Raw genomic sequence first — 21,222 nt, forward strand, 5'->3', positions numbered from 1 at the left:
AAATTACATATGTGACGAACATTTACCAGCGTTTCGGAAAATCGTTTTCCCTCGCTGGGAATGTGCTCGACCTTTACTTTAGGAATTTGTGACATTCATGAGCCGGGCCAATGAGATTATTTGATGAACATCCTCATTCCTCAACATTCTTAGCGCAAAGAGCTGCTCCAAGTGGCCAAGTTCTATTCACATTTCCGTTGTTATGAATGGAATTTTGATCGTGTCTGTATTAACGTGTAGGGGCAGTAGTGGGGAGTGGCATTGAGAGACTGAAGAGGCGCTTTCATGTTCTCCATGGAGACGTGCAGAACCTCTCGAGGGTGATGAAGACCACAGTGATGACGGTGGTGACGAAAACATTCACGCTTCGGAGGGACTTGGCCCAGAGTGGGGCTGTCTTACAGAGCCCAGTTTACTAGAAATTTCCATTTTAGGCAAGTTATAGTTTATGTAATTTAAGAACGTGTGACCACAGTGAAACAATATACCAAATAATAGTCACTAAACATAGTCTACAATAGTTAAATACATGACACATATTACACACAAAGATGCATGGATACATAATATTGATTTTGTCGTGTTTTTTTTTCATCATCATTTTATTCCCTGGTTCCCCTGAAGACCCATAGAGACACGTCTAACTACCTGGAGCTCTCTGAAAGGATTCTCTCTGTCTTTAAGAATACAGACCCTGAATAGAAAACTCTCAAGGTGGACAGAAAGTATACTTTCCTGAAGTGTGTGCGTGTGTGTGTTTAGCAGCAGTTGTTAGATGTTGTTGCAAAAAAACTATTTGTCTGAAGTTTATACAGGCAAAAACTAATACATAATACATCCTGCAAATTGTGCAGTGTTTCAAGGCAAAGACGAAAAGGTTCACAAAGATCAAGCACGGGTTTTAAAGTCCTCTCAAGTCTTAAATCCAGGAATGATTTTTTTTTCTTAACTTCACTTCATCCCTGTCAGTCTGAAGAATAGAGATGTCTAAACTGTGCGTCTGCCTAAGATAATGTTACAAGGTGCTTTCTCTCACACAGGCTGCCTCTTTCCCCCCACTTTGTCTCATAGCGGCGGGCTTTCTTTCCCTCCCTCACACCGCTGACTCTCCGCATTCCTTTATTCCCTACGTGATTCACCGTCATTCAGCTAACATTATTTAGCTCTTCTATTTAAGTCCTCCTCCCTCCCTCCCTGCTTCCCTCCCTCCCTGCTGTTAACAGATTTGGACTTCGCCAACTACACAAATAACCTTAGCTCCGAGCTCCGAAGCTGAGGCTCAGCTGTTTATGTGGCTTATTTCATCCGCATGCATGAGGCAGAAACGGACTAGAAGTTAAACTAACGGGCCCTTTAGGGATATTTAAATATTTTCTGAAACATAACCAGATTAACAGAGCGATGGATGTTCAGTTTAAAGCCATTACTCCTCACTTCAGCTGTCTAGGAGCCCCACAATGAAACCTGTTACACATTCAAAGTTTGCACAGTTAATTAAAAGCTACACAGTGAATCCACATGAAGAGTGTGAGCTGTCAGAAGATAAAGTTTTTCTCCCCTAACATATGTTATATTAAAGTTTGTTTTTTTTTTCTTTTGCATGTACGTACAGTTATTTTAAGTAAAAAGAGGCACACTGTAATACTAATGAAGGTACTTGACAGTGGTGGTGACATTTAACTTAATGCCACGTGAAACTTCATCACAAACTATATATTGATTTGTAAGGTATATTAACATACGTAACATAATGGGAAATTGAAATGCACTGAGGAAAAAGATCACTGAGAATAGCTCAAATCAGAAGGAGCGTTAAAATCTACCCGTTGGACCATGAGGTGTATTTTGTTTTGGAATAACTCTTCATGCTGAAATTTTAAGACCGTTCCTGAACGATGAAATAAATGAACAGAAAAACACACACTCTTTTGTGGATTGTTGCAAGGACACGACGCGCGTGCGGCGAGATGATATTGTTCTTTCGCAATTTACGACACAATAGAGATCGGATCAATACACGAGACGCTTGAAAATCAGCTGGATGGTTTATTGGAAGACGCCTTTTAGACTTTATTCGTCCCAGAAGGGAGATTTGTTTCCACTTGACTGTACACACACTCAACAGAACAGAACATTGGACAGGACGAAAAAAAGTGCTCAAATCAACAACTACTTGTGACATCAGACATTGAACATTTAGCCATGGACTGTCATGAAAAACAAACACTCCTAAAACATTCAGTGTGTTATTTTAGATGCTGCAGGTGGACGTGGTTTGACGACATTGTGAAGTAGCGTGGGAGCTTTTGTCTTTGCCACTGTTGCCGACTAAAATCTACTGTACCTGAGATGACGTGGGCAGAAATAATCCACAGTGAAGGTGTGATTTATTACAGCCGCACACACTGATCCGGCGTAATATTATGACCACCTTCCCAATATTGTGTAGGTCTCCCTTGAGCCTCAGAAGCAGTAACTCATCTCAGAATGGACGCGGTCCTTCTGATGGTGTCCTGTGGTGTGATAGTGGGTGGGGGGGGTCTTCGGGTTTCTGTAGGTGGCACATGGTGCAGGTCCAAGAATTTCACAGCAGAACATTGAGTTGATGGTCAATGTTATTCACTTGCACACTGTGTTTTTAAGTCTGTCTGCTCAAATCTATTCGTATCTTTATTTAATTTAGAACCTGCCTCTTGGGCATGTCATATCAAGAATTTTTGGGTCAGGATCCAATTAAGACCAGCAGCCACAGCATGTCACAGCATGTAAGAACACGAACATGATGACTGCGCCCTGGTAACAAAGGCTCGGCAGTTATTTCATTTCCATAATAGTTTCGGTTGTCGTTACAATTGTTCTCCTAAATGTATTTCCCCCCAATTGATGGTTAAAATTTTGAATTATTCTGCTGCTGGCACACAAAGAGTTTAATGTCCGAAGAAAAAAAAATCACAAAATTCACCACATTTATAATGGGAGGTTTGATTTTATACTTGATGGTTTAAATTTTCAGTTGCAGTACGTGGGACAGTGACCACGCATGAGTAAGTGTCTGGATGTCACGTATCACCTGAAGGTTCAGACATAGGGCAAATAAACTTCAGCGCACGTACCATGGCATGTGCATCATGGTTTCCCACAAGAAAACTAAAGTGTATTTGATGACAACAAAGACACTGGAAGACATTTCATTTTGTTTCTTAGCCGCATATAAGCCTGAGAACACGTGCTTCATTGTCTCTGAGTCAGGTGTAGGACGTGCGTAGATGCTGGTTGAAAATAACAACTGGCGCCTGTAATATTATGCACACTGACAGCAAATGTCTCTCAAAAAGTCTGTTTAAATGCAAGCCTCATTAACCGCCGCGCTACGTCGCTGAAAACGGAGGCAGCGGCTCCCAAATTTTTTGCAGCCGGGAACTGTCACTCGCAATAATGGGAACTTATTTAGAAGTCTGCCGCTAAGCAAATTTGCATATGAAAAACAAGGCAGAAACTTGTAGCGGCGTTGCCGCAGACTCTGGGAGGTTTTGATCCAAACTTTATCGCTGTGGCGCTTTAATAAAAAGGAATTTTACCGGTAATCAGTGTTCACAGAGTGGAGCAGTCTCCAGGCAATGCTTTTCCCAGAATGTACCCTGAAAGCTCACAGGATCTTTTATGGGATTCTCTCAGATAAGCAGACGGCTTGATGTTCCTTTGAACACAACAAAAGAAGATAACCAGGTATCTGTTTGTCTTGCCGTCTAATATCTAAAGTAAAGAACTCGTGGTGACTTCTACACCTGCGGATGTCGACACATGGATCGACGCGTGCCTGCTTTAATGCACACGGGGTAACTTATCATGATCCTTGAGCTAAGACCTTCATCCAAGATTCAGGATATTCCCCGATTGATCCACCTCCCCACACAGAAGCAGGTGGTGAACACAATCCTTGGCTGGCTTGTATGCGTATAGAGTGTATACCATAGAACATAAGGTATTAGCGTCCAAATAAACTGAATGGAGTAAAGCCAGGAGGACATTTGCAAAGAGCCAATTGATCTATTATTTACAGGCGTTATGTGGACATTGTGCAAATGTATTTCGTGGTGCACATCTGGGCACAAGTAAGGAAGATCAATGTTGTTGTGTCCTAAGGGCAGAGTGTCTACTGGTGTTCATTAGCGCCACACCTCTGGGGGGAAACGGTGGTGGCATGCTGTTCTTTATTTAGCTCTGAGTCTTCTTCCAGATGGAGGTGATGAGGGGGGGGGGGCAGCAGCTATAATCATGATGTCTATTGTGGATTTCCTTGTTTGGGCAGACTGTAGATGAGAACTTGAGCATCAAGCTTGAGGTTAGCTGCCTCAAAAGGACATCCTCCGCAGCGCCCAGAAACTGGGAAAAAAAACCTTCACGGTGAAAATCAAAGCTGATGTTGAGGGGTGCAAGAGAATTCCCCTGTCTTACACATGTTCTGCAACAGATGGTTGTGACATTCTTCGGGACGCCAGCTGTTCAATTTTGGTTCTCTGCGCAGAGTCAACGCCACCAGTTATTAGATCAACCACGGCGGCGGCGTCGTCTGTAAACATCGGAATCTTCACTGCCGGGTCTCTGGAGGCAGTTATTGGAGAAAAGAGGGTAAGCGAGCGCGGCCTGGTGGTACGCTTGATCCCGAGGGGCTGGGGGATACGTCAGACGCAGCTGGAACAGTTTCACCTGTTTCAGCTGTGGCACTGACAGAGACTGACACAACATCCTGACATGGGTTGTTTACATGCTACAGAGTGAAGTGCAGTGCTAAATTGTCTGACAAATTCACAATTCCTTGTGGGGTCTATGCTGCATCTCCTCCAAAAAGCGAAGCAACTTCCAACTTCTCCTCCAAAGACACTGAGGAAAATGGATTAGCAAGCAAATAATCCGCCCCATTCATGCTAACGCCACCATAGCTGAACTTCCTCTCCCTCCTCCCACTCTGGCACCAGCAGCGCTTTTGACTAATGACCAGCGGTCTGAGGGCTGACTGGATTATGTCCAAATGATCAGTGAATGACGGGGGAGTGACATGACACCTGTCAATCACTTAGAGGAATTAAAGGAATGAAAGCGAACCGGGGATGATGGGGCTGTAGGTTATTTAAAACATATTTTTCTCCTCTTTTTTGTGTCAGCATGGGAGGGCTTATTTGACTGCCTTGCCTTTATTGTTTTAATTCTTTTCTGCAGCTACTCCACACCAGTGTCCCCACTCCTGAGAGCGCACAATTCCTGTTACCGGCTTTTTCGCCACAATCTACAGGGATATGGATAAGGCATAGTGTGTTTTGGTCAGGTAGTTTTAGCTTAGGACAACATTACACTGCTGCCCTCTGTTTTCTCCGTTGTGGAGCTCTTTCCCTGGAGGTAGCTGCAGACGCTGGTGCAGGACGACTGTTGTGTCATCATGGTGTCACCACATCAGAGACTAGAGATTGTGACATTGCACTGAAACATTGGATCAGGATATTTATCCAAGGTATCAATCCACCACTGACACCTTGATGATAGCATTTATCAGCTCAGCACCTTTTGTTAACTTAAATAAGTGGTAAATTTGTAAGAATCGACTTATTTATCGGTCCCATGATTAAATTAATCACATTTCTTTCCAGTACAAAGAGCGGTGGCACAGGGGGTTAATATCCAATGAATTCGAGCATTTACAAACCCAACGGTATAATTCTGAATTTAAATTACATTTCTCATTTGCTCTGATGGAAAGATGATCACATTCTGAAAGTAATCAGTTTCCTTCTTAATGAAATCAGACGTGTTTTTGACCAGTTTTTCTTTTTTAGCATGGAATTGCACGGACAGCGTCCCCGTCTTTCACAGGAATGCCTTGATCACTGCCAGCCAGAGGCAGAAAGGGCAGTATCCTGGCAGGTAACCATGTCAACAGACATGGCACAAACAAGCCTGCACCTGCTTTCGGAGTGTGATTTGTGTGATCTGTCGGGCTATGATGTCATGATTAGAGTTTGCTGAGAAGGTGGTGTGAAACAACTGAGTCTATTGTGGCGGGTTAAAAGAAAGCAACAGGTCACCGACAATCTTGACACGGTCAAAGTCAGTGAAATCATGTTTTCCCTTATTCTTGATGTTGTTACTAACTTTGCGTTTATGCATCTTGCACCTGATTGGCTGAAAGGACGATTGCAAGAATAAGCAGGTTCCTAATATGAATGTATTTTAATTATATATATATATATATTCATATTAATTGAGTCCAACAGTTAAAAGCCAGGCAACTGTGAGTGAATCATGATAGGACCGCGGCTGATGATGTGGCTATTTGAATATATTAACATGGATTTTGGAGAATGACGATGACATATTTCACTTTTCTAGACATTTTATGGCAAAACATCAGTCAGTGGCTAAATAAAATAAATAAATGTCGACGTCATGCTCCAACACAGCAGAAATGTTATAAAAAATGTGTTTTTCTTTATTGTTATTAATAATAATTATGAGCGAATTTCATTTTTTTGTTGTTGTTTAATTTCCATATCACGTCACTTCTGAGGCCATGCATGCACAATTTACGCAGTCACACACACACACAAAGACGATAACAAAAGACCGAAAGGGGTGCCATGGGGGACGCCAGTGGAAATGCCACGTTTTAGGGGAGATGCCACTGAAAGGAAAATCAAATGGAACAAGTTTACTCAGCGACCAATGAGCACCGACCAAGCCTTGTAGCCTAACCTGCTATGTATGCACAACCAATACAATGCCATTCATGTTATTTCCAGTTATTTATTTAAGTTCAAGTTTGCACATTTAATGTTAAAAGAATAACTAAAAGAGATTTTTTTTTTTTTGGCCATGAATGCCCCACCATAGCCCCGTCACTAATGACATGTATTCATAACGAAAGTTAACATACCTCGTAGCCTTGTCTTTATTCGTGGTTATGTAACAACCTCAACAACAAATGAACTCCCTTTAATCTAAAACAGAGATCCCATTCTGTGTTAATTAGGAGGCTGGGTATTTTTAAGCTCTGTTAAACCTTGAATACCAGTCCTCCATCGTCCTTCTAATCCCGCTCTAGTTCTGTCAGAGGGCAGAGAAAGAAAGCAGGGATGAGGATTCGGAGCAGCCAAGGAAAAAAAAAACAAACAGTGCTAGAACTGTTCATGGCTGATGAGCAGATGTGCCAGCCAATGCCGGCTGAGGGGGAGGCTGCCCTCCCCTCCCCCTCCCCTCCTCTCCCCCCCAATCTTGCAGAGTGCTGGTCCCTCTGTGTTGTGTAGTACGTGGAAGCGAGGGAGATCGAACACTGCATGAGGAGCCAGCCTCTATCTATCTCTCCCCCTCTCTCTCTCTGTGATCCGCCAACTACTATATGCACAGGATTTAAATCACCTTCATTTCAGCCTGCAAGAGGCGATGAAAAGCTATTCAAACTGACAGTCAGGGGAAAAAGGGAAAGAAAAGTGGACAGCTCTCTCAAAGCGCTGCTGTGGGAAGATACAAAAAGAGCGTCTGTAAAGCAAACGAGCGGGTCAGAATCAGCACTGTTTGGGAAGCATGTATACTTCGGTATTTTTCATCATCCTGTCTTGGGTGTTCGCCGTGCTCGTGTTCCCAGGTAAGACTTCTTTTCCTTCCCCGTGCCTCTCATCTTTACACGTCTGTGTTTACGTTCCCCTCTCTCCCCCAGCTCCCGTTAACACACAGGGGTGCACTGTTGAGACTTGCTTCTTTTTTTTTTTTTTTCTTTTCATTTCTTCCGACCTCTGTCACCGTGACCGTGCGATGCTGTTTTATGAGAAGTTGGTTTCAAGTTTATGGAGAGGCTTCCCGGGTCGAGCCGAGGAAAGTTCCCTCGACCTCATGCACACTTGTCACTCTATAGACAGGTGACACGAAGATTCAGTGTCAAAGATATCCTGCAGCAATAGCCACTTCAGTCTTAGGTCTCCGGAAATTTAAAAATTAAAGACTGCTATGTCTTCTGCTTTTCCTAGAGCTTGTCAATAAAGTGACTTTCTTAGGTGTTTATGTGAAAAAAAATCTATTTTTACAAGCTGGCATTGGAAGGAAATATTGACCACTGAGCCCAATAATGTATGCAGGTGTCAGTAATATTGAAGGATCATCTCATGATGAAGTAACGCCCGAGATGTGCTGACGATTTCATTTAAGCTCTGTGCAGGAGCACCTCTGCGAAAAGGAGTTTGCATGGTTTATTGCTGCATGTAAATAACGCCGGCGTAAATCGTTAACATTTAATTGAATATCATCACGCGAGACATTGCTCACGGGGGGGGGGGTGGCTAGACCTGGACCTGGTCCCACTCATCACGCTTTCAGGTGACGTCACAGGAAAACCTGACGTCCTCAAATTGCCTTAAACGAACCTGACGTTTGAAAATGGAAATATGTGCCCCGAGCACCTGAAGTGAGAGAACTACTGCCTGTTTTCTCCCCTCTAAAGGATTATGTGAGGGGGGGGATTATGTGAGAAGGAGACTGTCAGGGAAATAAAGCCGTCTGTGTGTGCATTATATTCTACCAACTCAGGTTCTGCAAAGTTCTGCAAACAAGGGAGCCATGACGTAATCTTTAACCACTATGGTGCCATTGTCCACTCGCTGGGCTCCATTTCTCGCTGAGTCATAGGTGTTTTTAGTTGTAAAGGGTGAAATGCTACAATATATCAAAGAAGAACACATTTAGTGTCTCTGCATGATCTTTGTTAAGATGTCAAACTTGAAGTGTCCACTGATATATATATATTTTTTTTTTGCACAACCACATGGCTTTGTTGACATGAAGACCAAATCAGTTTTCACAATAGAACAATAGAACACAGCTTTATTGGCGTTTACACTGGTACAAGAAATTACAGGTACAGTGGTGTGATAAAGTGTTGGCCCCCTTCCTGATCTCTTATCTTTTTTTTTTAAATCTTTTTTTGCATGTTTACACGCTTAAATGTTTCAGATCGTCAAACAAATTTAAATGTTAGTCAAAGAAACACAAAATGCAAATAAAATGAAAACAAAATCCAAACATACTGGCCCTGTGTGAAAATGCAACTGCCCCCTAAACCTGGGCCACCCTTAGCAGCAACACCTGCAATCAAACATTTGCGATAACTTGCAATGAGTCTTTTAGAGCACCGTGGAGGGATTTTGACCCGCTCATCTTTGCACAATTGTTGTATTTTAGCTACATTGGAGGTTTTTCAAGCATGAACCACCTTTTTAGGGTCATGCCACAGTATCTCAATAGGATTCAGGTCTTTACTTTGACTAGGCCATTCCAAAGTCTTCATTTAGTTTTTCTTCGGCCTTTCAGTGGTGGACCTGCTGGTGTGTTGTGGATCATTGTCCTGCTGCAGAACCCATTTTTGCTTCAGCCTGAGGTCACGAACAAGTGGCCGGACATTGTCCTTCAGAAGTTTTTGGTAGACAGCAGAATTCATGGTTCCATTTATGACAGCAAGTCTTCCAGGTCCTGAAGCAGCAAAACGGCCCCAGACCACCACACTACCACCACCAGATCTTTGATCTTCTATGATCTATGATCTTCTTTTTCTGAAATGGGGTGTTGCTTTAACACAAGATGTAATGGGACACCTTCCAAAAAGTTCAACTTTTGCAAAAATACTCTGTGGACTGATGAGACAAAAGTGTTAGGGGGTCATCAAGACGTTTTCTGGCAAAACTGAGACGGGCCTTTATGTTCTTTTTGTTCGTTTTGGTCTTTGGGAAAAAATGACCTACATGGAAGAGTTCAGTCTCTTTCTTGTGGTGGAGTGAACACTGACCTTAGCTGAGGCAAGTGGGGCCTGCGGTTCTTTGGATGTTGTTGTGGGGTCTTTTGTGAGCTCTTGGATGAGTCGTCTCTGAGCTCCTGGCTTTATAACCTTTTCCAAAGCTTTGGGACTCCAGCAGAACACAGTGAGACCAAAATTACCCCATTTCCAGACAGACAGATCTCAATTACTTTCTTTCTCATTTGGGGGCAACCGGGAGTAGACGAACACTTTTTCACACCACATGTAGGTTTGGAATTTCCCTTAATAATAAAACCTTCCTTTAAAAACTGCATTTTGTGTTTACTTATGCTATTGTTGTTTTATTTTTTTGCATGTTTGTCACACCTAAATGGTTCAGATCACCAAACAAATTTAAATATAGGTAATCAGATAGGGGGCAAACACTTTTTCACACCACTGTACGTTGGAATTCCTGTGCTAGGTTCCCTTACTCAACTTTGTGTTGACTGAGGATACAAAAAGGAGAAGTATACAGATGTAAAAGTTTCTGAAAAAGGTGCACATAGAAAATCTTCTGTATTTTATAAGAGTTTAAGATGTTTCCATTCTGGAAAGACTTTGCATTCTGTAGTCAGTGCTTAAAAAGCTGAGTTGTTTTGTGAGCAAGTAATTTAGTGGCAAAGTATTCATGATGTGTCCAATTCATGACATTTCAGGTGTAATTTAGTTTGTGTTGGATATGTAAAACTCCCTAACAAATTTTATCCAAGTTTCATAATTTGAACTAAATGTCTTGCAAACTGTTGGACGCTTTCCACCGTGGCTACATGCGTGGCAGCTGTTGTATCACACGTTAAGTGACTGAACATTCCCACACCAGGCTGGATGGAGTATGACAGATTGTCTCTGGGGTCTGGTAGTTACCGCAGTGCTGTTGAATTTGCTTGTTTGTGTTATACTTAAATTAGACAAAGATTAGGTTCTGTGCAAGTTTCTGAAAAGCTGTAAACTGCTTTCCATATCACTCCCTTAGAAAAGTCATTAGCACGGCTATTTGCAGTTACCAGTAATAACAGTACAGGCTTTTTTATCTTTAAGTATATCGTTGCCATTACAAATTACAAGAAGCACATATCACAGATGTTCATATGGTTTAATCTAAAGCCACCTAATCATATCCACAGCAGATGGAGTATTGATGAATTATCTCGCAAACCATAAGGCTATGCTTTCGTAGCATAAATGAATAAAAGACCACTTTGTAAATAAGCTATACATTGGCTATTAATTTAAAGACAAGTCACATGGAAATAAAGACAAACAATATTTAAAAGTAGACACATCCAGCTCTACTCAAAAAAAAATGGTAATGCAGGTTTTGATGTTGGTTCAAAGTAGGTCCCACACCACATATGTAGCTCACACTGCATTTGAGCTCAGCATGTTACCAACATATGTGCCGTTTACCAGTTCCATACTGCACATTATTACTCGCTTGCAGGATCACAAACCCCATCAGATTTCTGTTTCCGTTGCTGTTTGTCCTCTAGTTCACTCAACTTTTATGAGACAGAAATACAACAATTATCATTGACGTTATTAGAGAACATGGCCGACACTGTCATGTATGTCTTGTCAAGAAGAATCACTTTCTTTATTTTTACTCATGTACTATTTGTACACTGATCACCCATAACATTATGACCACTGACCTTGCATTCATGCGAATGTTACTTACTTCTACCACCCACCTAGACCAGACCAGACCAGACCAGACCAGACAAAGGCCTCAGAAGCCCCATGTCCATTCTCCGAGTCCCAACAGTTTTGGAGGCACAAGGAAGACCTACACAATATTAGGAATGTGGTCATAATGTTATGCCTGATGGGTGTAGATGAGAAAATATAGTCCTGAACGATTTCAGTGTTATTTTGCGCCGACACAGTAACTTTTCATAGATCCAAAGTGTTACTTCGCCTGTCAAAATAAAACTCTAAATTAAACAACATTTCTGTTGGAATTATTTGGATGAATATTTTTTGATTCTGTTCAAACTAAACACACAGAGTGTGCATCCATCGCCTCTATCCTTTTTGTTCAGCCGTGGCACCCGAAAGAAGAGCACTTCTGTGAGATCGTCTGACTTTTTATGTGTGATACTTGGCCTAGGAGAGTGGTGTGTTCTGCAAATATTCATTAATATTCATTCATTCATGAATGGCACAAAAAACATGACCCTAAGGGGGCATTGAAGAGCTCGCAGAATTTTAGAAACCAACTGAGGCTAATGTGAAATGTAAAAATGTTCTGTCTGCCACGTCCTCACATCAGGTAGTTATTACATAAATACTGTGTATATATAGTAAAATTATTCATCCATACACATATTTTGCTGAGCGTGGCTGTTCTTTCTCGGCGTTGCTCTGCTTCACATTCATACTCATTCAGTGCATAGCTTCACACCTGGGAGTAGCGCACTACTGCCGCAGTTTATCCCACATCTACTGACGGAGCAACTGCTGCTTACCTGCGAGTGTTGGGAGAGACAGCCACCTTTAAAGATGTGAAGCACCATCCTTTTGGTCACAAGGTGGTTTTGCAGAGTTTGCGGTGTGTGTTTGTGTGTGGTTGGGCTGTAAAGAAAGAGCTGACCTTGACATAAAACAATGCAAACATTCTGAAATGTTTCCAGCAAAGTGAGAACTCAGCACAGAAGGATAAAGCTTAGCAAGTGTATTTGCGGAAGAACGCGCACTGCCGATCGGTCCTGTCTTTTATTTGTATTCGTTGAAATTACTAGGACAGTCGCCCTAATTGCATATTGAGGCTGGGTTTGCTTTGTCTTCACTTTCAAGGAACGGAGGAAACCTACCTTTCACTGTGAACTGCTTTGAGTATGCTCAGATACATTTCGTCCACACTAATCAAACAGCCGCAGCTTGCACGACTTAATTTCATAAGACTTGCTGCTAAGTGTGCGTATTTTGTCAGCCTTTGATACGAAATTCCTTTAGAAGAACCACTAATTTCCAAAGAATGACACTAGGAATGGCTTTATCAGCCCATTTGGATTTAATTTTGCACCATTAAGGAGCACAATTGCCTTTTGGCTAAGCAGCATTAAGAGTGAAGCTTAATGTCTTTAGATTAAGGCGGTCTTGTAGCTGGGAGAAATTACACCGTTAAATTATGCAATGCTAACAAAACGGTTATGAGTTGAACAGGATACAATTACGGAGCACTGCGAGCACATGCACGCCTACTGTACGCACTCGGGCCATCTCTGTTCGTCTTTACACTGTATGCTGGATTGGTGATTTAAGCGTTATGCAACATTTATTGTCCGTATCGGAAGGCCTTTGTTCTTAAGCATGTAACACAGTGAGGGTGACTTTGCATGTCCTTGGCTACAGTGTATCTATTGGTGCAGTGGTTTAAGTTGTCCGCAGTACGCTTAATCCCTTACACAATGCTCAAACAAAAGAAATGGTGAGTTCAACTTAAGTTAACTGAAATCAATAAAAAAAAAAAAAAAAGATGCCAGCCCTCATAGATAAGTATATAACACTTCTAGGAGAGACACACAGAAATATTGACATACTGCAGTAGCCATGGATGCATAGATAATGAGAGTCTGCCTCCCAAACCCAGACAGGGAGCTGGAGTCTGGAAGCTGAACACTCTGCCTCTTATTCCATTTTTGAAACTCTGTGAACCCTAGGATGCATTTTCAGAGTGAAGCAATATAATGGGGTGATATGGCACTATAGGGTCTTTAAGATAAGGTGGAGTCTGGCCAATAAGGGCCTTGTACGTACCGCTAACTAAGCTCAAGAGTATTATTATCTCTTTTGCTAGGATGTTCCTAATATTAACCAAGTTCAGCAGAGTCTTATGTGCAAGTTAAAAGACATATTCTGGTCAGGTCTAACCCCAAGTTTTGCTACAGTAGTACTGGAAACCAAGGTGATGCCATCCAGGGTAGGTACTGTATGTTGTTAGATTCCAAATATCCAAAGTGCTAAAGGCAAAATAACATGACTTTGTTGAGAAGTTGAAAGTTACAAGTCTACACTGACTGATTTGTTTCCTCTGGCTTGACAGATGAATACAGCTTGGTGTCATCTGCACAGAAATTAAAATCTGCGCTGATTCGTGATATCACACTGGAAAAGGTTTTTAAACCAGTCTAATGTGGTGCTCTGATGGTCCTCTTAATCCAGATGAGTCTATTATAACATGCAGCAGCGCGAAGCAAAGAGGAGATCGTTTTTAACTTTAACTGGTGCCGTTTCCAAGAAAAGGAATGTTGTATATCGATTTGTAGTTGGCTTTTAATCATACAAAATGCACTGGGAAGTCTGCCGCTTATTAGAGCCCAAAATAAACCAAAACATAATTTCCGTGACCTTATCCACAGTAACCCATGGATGCTTGCGGAATTTGTGCCTCGTGATAAACAGCACCCCCCAATTTCAGTTGTTAACAGCTTCAGAACTGTAAGGCCGTCAGGAACACCTCTATGGACAAGGGAACCTTGGGAGAATGTCTCTCTGTTGTCGTTGTTTGTAAAATTCGTGACCTCCACTCCTCCCAGCCTGATGCTACAAAAATGAAGCATGACAGTGAAAAAAGGGTGGCCTCAAACTTGTATTTTGATAACAGCTACATTCTGTAGTACTATTACTACTACTACAAAGAGATACCTCGAGGATGGAAAAACTTTAACTTTATTTAACCAGCACCAAACCCCATTGGGATTCAGAATGGATGAATCATTTGCTTAGCACGGTTCCAAATCCACAAAAAAAAAACCTTTTTACCTTTTCTAAATGTTGAACCCCGTCTAATTTTCATTCTCTGACATGAAGGATAAGGTGGCAGGTGGAGGAGTCTGATTTCTTTCTAATGGCTTCTTTCTAATGGCTTTTTTTCCAGCTGTGCAAAAAACACTAGCAATACACCAAGAGGGGAGGGGCCTCTGTGGATAAGGCTCGTTCCACAGACACTTGATCAGTTTGGAATCTAGTGAATCTGGAGGCCAGGTCAACACCTTGTGCTGTTTTTCATGTTTTTTGAGTTGTTCCTAAACTGTTTCGTGTGTGTGTGTGTGTGTGTGTGTGTGTGTGTGTGTGTGTGTGTGTGTGTGTGTGTGTGTGTGTGTGTGTGTGTGTCAGGCTGCATCCTGCTGGGGATGGCTGCTGCCATCAAAGAGTGTCATTGCTATTGGGTGGGGTTGTTTACTTCTCATGTCAGTGGTCTAATATTATCCATGATCTGTGTAGTTTGCTAGATTTGTTTTCTTACAGCACTAGAACAAAAAAAAAAAAAGTAAAATCTAGAAAAGAACTCGGACTCCTACATGCTGAACTGAATGACTTGTAAAATCAGGCGGCAGGGGGAGAAAGGGTAAAAAGGCTTTTTTCTTTTTTGTTCATTTGTTTTAATGCTCATCAAATGAATGAATCGTTTTCTTAGCACAGTTCCAGTCCGTCATGCTCAGCTACTGCTTCCACTTTTTCCCCATATCTGGTAAAACATTATATTTTTATTATTCCCTTACTCCGCTGGTCAAAGTGATGTCAAATAAAGAATTCGGAATCAACCTGTAACAACACAGAGGGCAGTGCTCCATTTTGCAATGTTTAGATCTTTCATTGGAAATGAAACAGTAAGGCAAGCCTTACAGCAGCATTATCTGTCAAACAATCTGTTGCTCGGAGCAAAAATCTTTTCCTCACTCTTGATTCCTTCTCAGTACGTGGTGCCTCCCCCCCCCGAGGCTGTGCATATATCAAACTGATGTTGGGACAAGATAAAGTTGTGGCCAAAACTCCCTCAACTTTCCTGATCCCCGTGCGACTCGAGACGGCATAGCCTCCTCAGCCTCGGCTGATTGAGCCATTTATCATAATGACACGCCTACAGCCGGCTATAGACAACGTCGCTGCTGGGTTCTGCCCATTGATCCCAAAGACTCAAAATGATGGATTGCAATTATCAGGGACTCAGATTGGTTGTGAAAATGGATCTTCAGTTTATTAAAAGCCTATGATGAGTGCGCGCGTCAGATTTTAGTTAAGATTTACGCTATTTAATGTCATTTAGCCCAAATTGTGATTGTAAATCAAGCTAACCGCAGTGCCCTGTGGTGGCTTTTATCACGCAGGAGGAGCCCAGGAGGCCCGGCTGGAAAGCACGGGGGCAGTTCCAGCTATTTTTGCTACGGTTGTTTTCCCTAAAATGTACGATATGTCACATTTTATGGCCTCATATTACTCACCGTTGACACAACTTATGTCAACTTAAGTGCGACAATTTATCACCTTGTCACCGTTCCTGGGGATCACATCACTCATGTGGCTCCGTGACACACGCGAATCAAAGCACCTGAACTCCTTGTATATATTAAACCTGCTTAACAGTTGAACCCAATGGAAGGCAAAGCTTTGTGCAATATTTCTTGTGTCGGCGCTCTTTCTTGATATGCAGGGAAGTGCCTCTGCACCTGCCGCCTGTAATATATAATATATAGAGATAATTCATCGTAAGGAAAGCATGCGGACGTATGTGTATGTGAAATGAGAATGTGTCTGTGAAGGTTCTCAGTCATCCAGGTCGTGGTGTATAGAAAAAGCATTTAGGATTTAACAGAGGAGTTATCTGGACATTTTTTTGAGAGGATGTTTCATCACTCAATCGATTATTTCCCTCAGTTTTAAGGGAATAGTGAAAAGTTGTGGTTTAAATAGGAATATCTGTGGGTGTAGACCATAGGTCTTTAACAGCGGAGGTACTACGGAGGTACTTTTTATAGATTTGTAATAAATCTAGACATATTAGACATAAAAAATGTCTAATCAACTAAAATTTTTGATTGATTAGACATTTTTTATATATATTTTTTTATTTCCCCCCAAAAAATGAACAACATTAACATGACATACACATCCAACATGTTTTAATAAAGACATAAAGAATAGCAATAGCATATAATAATAATAATGTATATTTAGAAATAGCCCTAGGCTGAGTTTTTAACAACACATACTGTAAAATAAGGTAGGGGGTCCCTGCTTAATCTTATCATCAGTTTGAGGGGTCGTCAACGTTTGAAAAACTGGTGTAGACAATCAGAAACTTGAACTTTTTTGAGCTCACTACCCTATTCCTAAAGAAAAAATCATTACACTAAAGATTTTCTGACACTAAACAAGCCAGAAAGCACATAATCTACTTTTGATTTGGCGTACACTGAGGTATTGTCTCCCAAAGCTTTAGAACGGGACGGTCATTGACAGCGACTCGCCACTTGCACACAGCCAGGGCATTGTGACAGCGAACACAGGCTCGTTGGAGGGGACACATTTGTGAGAACGCCGTCCGCCGGCAAGAGTGAACAAACCCCAGTGAGCTCTCTCCGAACCTTTGAGGCTAAACGCCGTCCTTGAATGGAGGCATGTAAATAGACTGTTTTGGTGAATAGGCGACGGATGGCACAGGCGAAGACACTCATCCGACTGTCGGGAGTCCGCGAGGCTTAACGTGAGCAGAGACTGCCACGCGAGACACCAGTTGGTTCTAAAGGTACCGGCTCCACGGCGTTCCCGTTGCATACAAATGTGCTCAATTTCGTCTGTTTTCATTCAGAACAGATTCACTCACTCATTGATTCGCTGTTTACCGAATCAAAAAGGGTCATAGCGCGGGGAAATCAGTGCGTCGTAGCTTGTCTCTAACGCAAACGCCTATACGGATTTGCCGAACGGGAGAAATCGTTGGGTTCGTTTGGCGTGAATATAATGCTGCACGTAACGCTAAAGACCCTCTCCATTCAGAGTTTGATGCTACCCTACAGAGGAGTTTGTTTTCTCCCAGCGTCGTGTGATTACAGCGCGCGTGCATCATTTAATCATTTCAAAATCAGTGAAAAGTCGAAGGAGGCCATCAGAACGAGCCCGAGGCCTCTTCCCGGTATTGATCCCTCAAGCTTGTAAAAGAGATTCATTACTGTAATTGAGCACATGAAAATGTTTCAGCACCAGCTAGTTCCAATAGTTTGTTCTGATGGAATATTTATGCTCACTGATCCAGTCTGTCGGGCAGCAGAGTAAAAGACGGCCACGGGGGACTGCGGAGGAGGCTTCCAGCTGATGAAGTCTCTCTGTCCGCGCTGATCGATATTTTTATGAGAATGGGTCAATTGATTGGTTGTTTTGTAGAATAATCACTAGCCGTGCAGGTCTTCGGAGCTCATCGGGCCCTCTCAGCTCATTGTTGTCCAGTTTACAGTCCCCAAGATTACCACTGAAATGCCACTGTGCTGAGCGTTATCTGCGAAGCGCCAAACAGCAGCAGCCTTAAGGGGACGGCAGGTTAAGGTCTGAGCGGCTTCAGAGGCTCAGAGATGTCTCTCTCAGGAGTTTATGAATCGTAATTGCCGGACTTCGTTTGTCGTGTTGGGGTCGGCTCTGTAGCGGAGGCTACGCGTGTCTTGTTAAAACGGTGCCATTACACGCCCGCTGGTCTACTTGACTTAAATGCGGCCTTTATGGCGAAGCTAACCGGCAAACTGTAAACGCCGCATGAGCCAGATTTATAGAGCGGAGCGCGAATAAACGGACAGACGCGTTAAGTTGTTAATCCACAGCTTCTATAATTAACACTCTGGGCAGTTTGGATCCAGCTTGACGCACGTTTTTTGCACGTTTTTTATTTAAGCTTTTAGAGGTTTTCTCATTTCTAGGGAGAGACGTATAGATAAAGTTAAAGCTGTGATTGAAAAAGAAAGAATCATAAAAGATGAGAATGATTTGGGGAGGGGGAGTCTTTCTGAGTCAGCCGACAGACGTGTCGACTGCAAACTCAAAAAAGGCAGAGAGGTGTTAAGAACCGACATTGATTTTTTTTGACATGTAATATAAATCCAAAGTTCAAAACACAAAATTGGAAAATGCTTTTAAATGCCTGACACTTTTTTTTTCCACGCAGGGACTCTAAATAATTAATTTAGTAATGTGCTGCCTTCACATGCTCTTGAAGAGTGTATCAATGAGGTTAGTAGCCACTGTAGTTCACTCATTTGAGGTTTAAACTTATTCTGAACACTCCTGTGTAATGAAGAGTGTGTAATTCATGATTACAGATTGTTTTTGGGACAATGGAACTGCTGTTTAACAGGAATCCTGTTGATTAAGCTAATATTAGTACGAGGTACTTTCCCTCCCGATTCAGTACTTTCTGACAGACACAGTCGCACTCATTGTTTCCGTCCCATACTAATGAGTTGAATAAAACCTTTTAGCCACAGTATCTTGTAGACATTGTAGACAAAACCCAATTGCAGCAGCTTTAAGCGTTTTGTCATCAACTTCCGAGTTGCTGTTGAGGTTGATGGAAACACACACTACCTTCTTATGTCGGAGATTGTGTCGGAGCCAGTGAAATCCACTGAAATCAATATGCGCTGAGAGGAATGCATTGTATTGCTGAGGTGAAATTAAACATAAGTCACTACCTGAGAACTTTGGCTCATGGATTTCACGTGATGCCAACGTGGAGTAAAATCTCAACAAAACTCTCCCTCTTGATGGCGATCCATTATTGTGCTAGGGGTGTGCAAAGCATCCACTATCTGTATTTGTATTTGTTGAGGGGAAAAAAGGTTTGTTTGTTTGTGTTTAAATGAAATTCAGAATAGGTGCAAAAAGTAAGAATTCTTTAATTCGCCATTATAATAATTATGGATGTATATGCAATACTGGTCAGAACATGACTGTGGTGATGGTTTGGGGGTTGTAGGTGACAATAGAGGTGAATGTGGCTCAGCATGTAGAGCGGTTAGCAGTTAGCGGTTTGATTCCTTGGAATGTACCACATGCCGAAGTGTCCCTGAGCAAGACACTGAACCTCTGTGACAAAGCGCTTTGAATACCAAATAGGTAGAGAGGCGCTATATAAAAGACCATTTACCATCACCAATAGACAATTACCGAGCTAACGATTGCTAACTAAGACGGATGCTAACGTGAGAGAACGTGACTGCAGACGTCTCAATACCAATGTAACGTAACGGAAGTTATTTGCTACCTCCGCACCCTGGTTAATTGTCTTATAATTGCTTGGACAACAGGAAGAAAAGGATGAGTTTAGCAGTTTTTGCGATTGTTATTGAAGCAGAGCAACTTATCGGTTTAGTTTTGTCCTTTCATTCTTTGGATACATTGCTAAAAGCTGTGTTTTTATTCAATCTTTTTCAGGATAAAACTTCTTAAATCCTTTCGCGCCTACTATACAAATAAATGGATTGAACTTGAATTATTTTGACATTTTATCACTTTATTTGTCACGAATAATGTGCTGTATTTTTTTTGTGCTTTGTGGAAAATTATAAATTATAAATAAAAAACTTTACCGAGCTATCTCTTCCAAACATATTGTGAGAAATAAATTAAACCTGTGTTGTCTGAACGTGAACTGATCTCGCAGTCCGAGCCTAGTGGAGCCGGACGTGTAGATGAAAACTACTTGTTTGAAATAGTACACGTTATTGGTGCCTTTCCGTGTACCGTATTCGGGTTGGACTCCACGCCTAGTACATACAGTCAGTGGGTGTAAAACACACCACAGCTGTTATACTGGATGCTGATCTGGTTGGAGGGAAGACCACAGTGGTACACTGAAGTACGTCAGGTAATGTTCATGACGGTAGTTTGAGATGTGAGGGGATTATCATACTGGAAGTAGCCATTAGAGTCAGAGTTGACTGGTGTGGAAGGTCATTCCTTAAGTGTTCCAAGAATAGATTTCCCACCAGCGGCATCAACTTGCTTGTCATTGCTTTCCTACTCTTCAACTGCATTTTGAAATGCTTTTCTATTGAAGACAGTTATTAAGAGTGGTTATCAGAGATGCTGTAAACATCCTGTCAGCTCCATCCAGTCTTTCATCCAGGTGTTTGTGGGTCCTGAAGTGCCCTGTACTCACCCCACATGACTTATTGGATCACAACCCAGATAAGCAAGTAAACATGTTTTCAGACCAAGTGCAACAAAAGCAGTGAATGTACACGACCCATTTACAGCAGACAGGTGTGTCCAGCATGGGCCAGTTGAAGTTAGACCTCTATGGTCAAGCTACATACTTACAGTTAAAAAGAAAAAAAAAAGTTATTATCCATGAGGCTGCTGTTTCTTACAAGTGCTACTACCTATGCTTGTCACGCCCCAGAATCCACCTGCAAGCTCCATATCTGTGTGGTTCCCCTTGGGGGAAGATGCATTGATCTCTCGCTGCTCTGGTTTTTAAATTGCGCTTTCGGAAAAGATACAAAAAAACAGCCTTGACTCCAGCATTTAAATTTTTTTTTTTCATTTTTTTCCTCATTAATACGAAGAAACGAACTGCGGCAACAGATTGAATGTAAAAGACGCGGTTAAATAAGAATCGA

At 41.9% G+C, this 21,222-nt stretch overlaps 1 protein-coding gene across 1 annotated transcript in view; it reads left to right on the plus strand.

The window, feature by feature from the left end:
- The first annotated feature begins 7,288 nt into the window (after positions 1–7,288).
- Positions 7,289–21,222, plus strand: part of opcml (opioid binding protein/cell adhesion molecule-like) — a 274,929-nt gene continuing 260,995 nt past the window's right edge. Inside the window, exon 1 of the mRNA XM_047607060.1 lies at positions 7,289–7,633. Within this exon, the coding sequence (XP_047463016.1) occupies positions 7,573–7,633 (61 nt within the window). The 5' untranslated portion in view covers positions 7,289–7,572. The remainder of the gene's footprint in view (positions 7,634–21,222) is intronic.

This window comes from Mugil cephalus, chromosome 15 (genome assembly GCF_022458985.1).
Source record: "Mugil cephalus isolate CIBA_MC_2020 chromosome 15, CIBA_Mcephalus_1.1, whole genome shotgun sequence".
Lineage (NCBI taxonomy): Eukaryota > Metazoa > Chordata > Actinopteri > Mugiliformes > Mugilidae > Mugil > Mugil cephalus.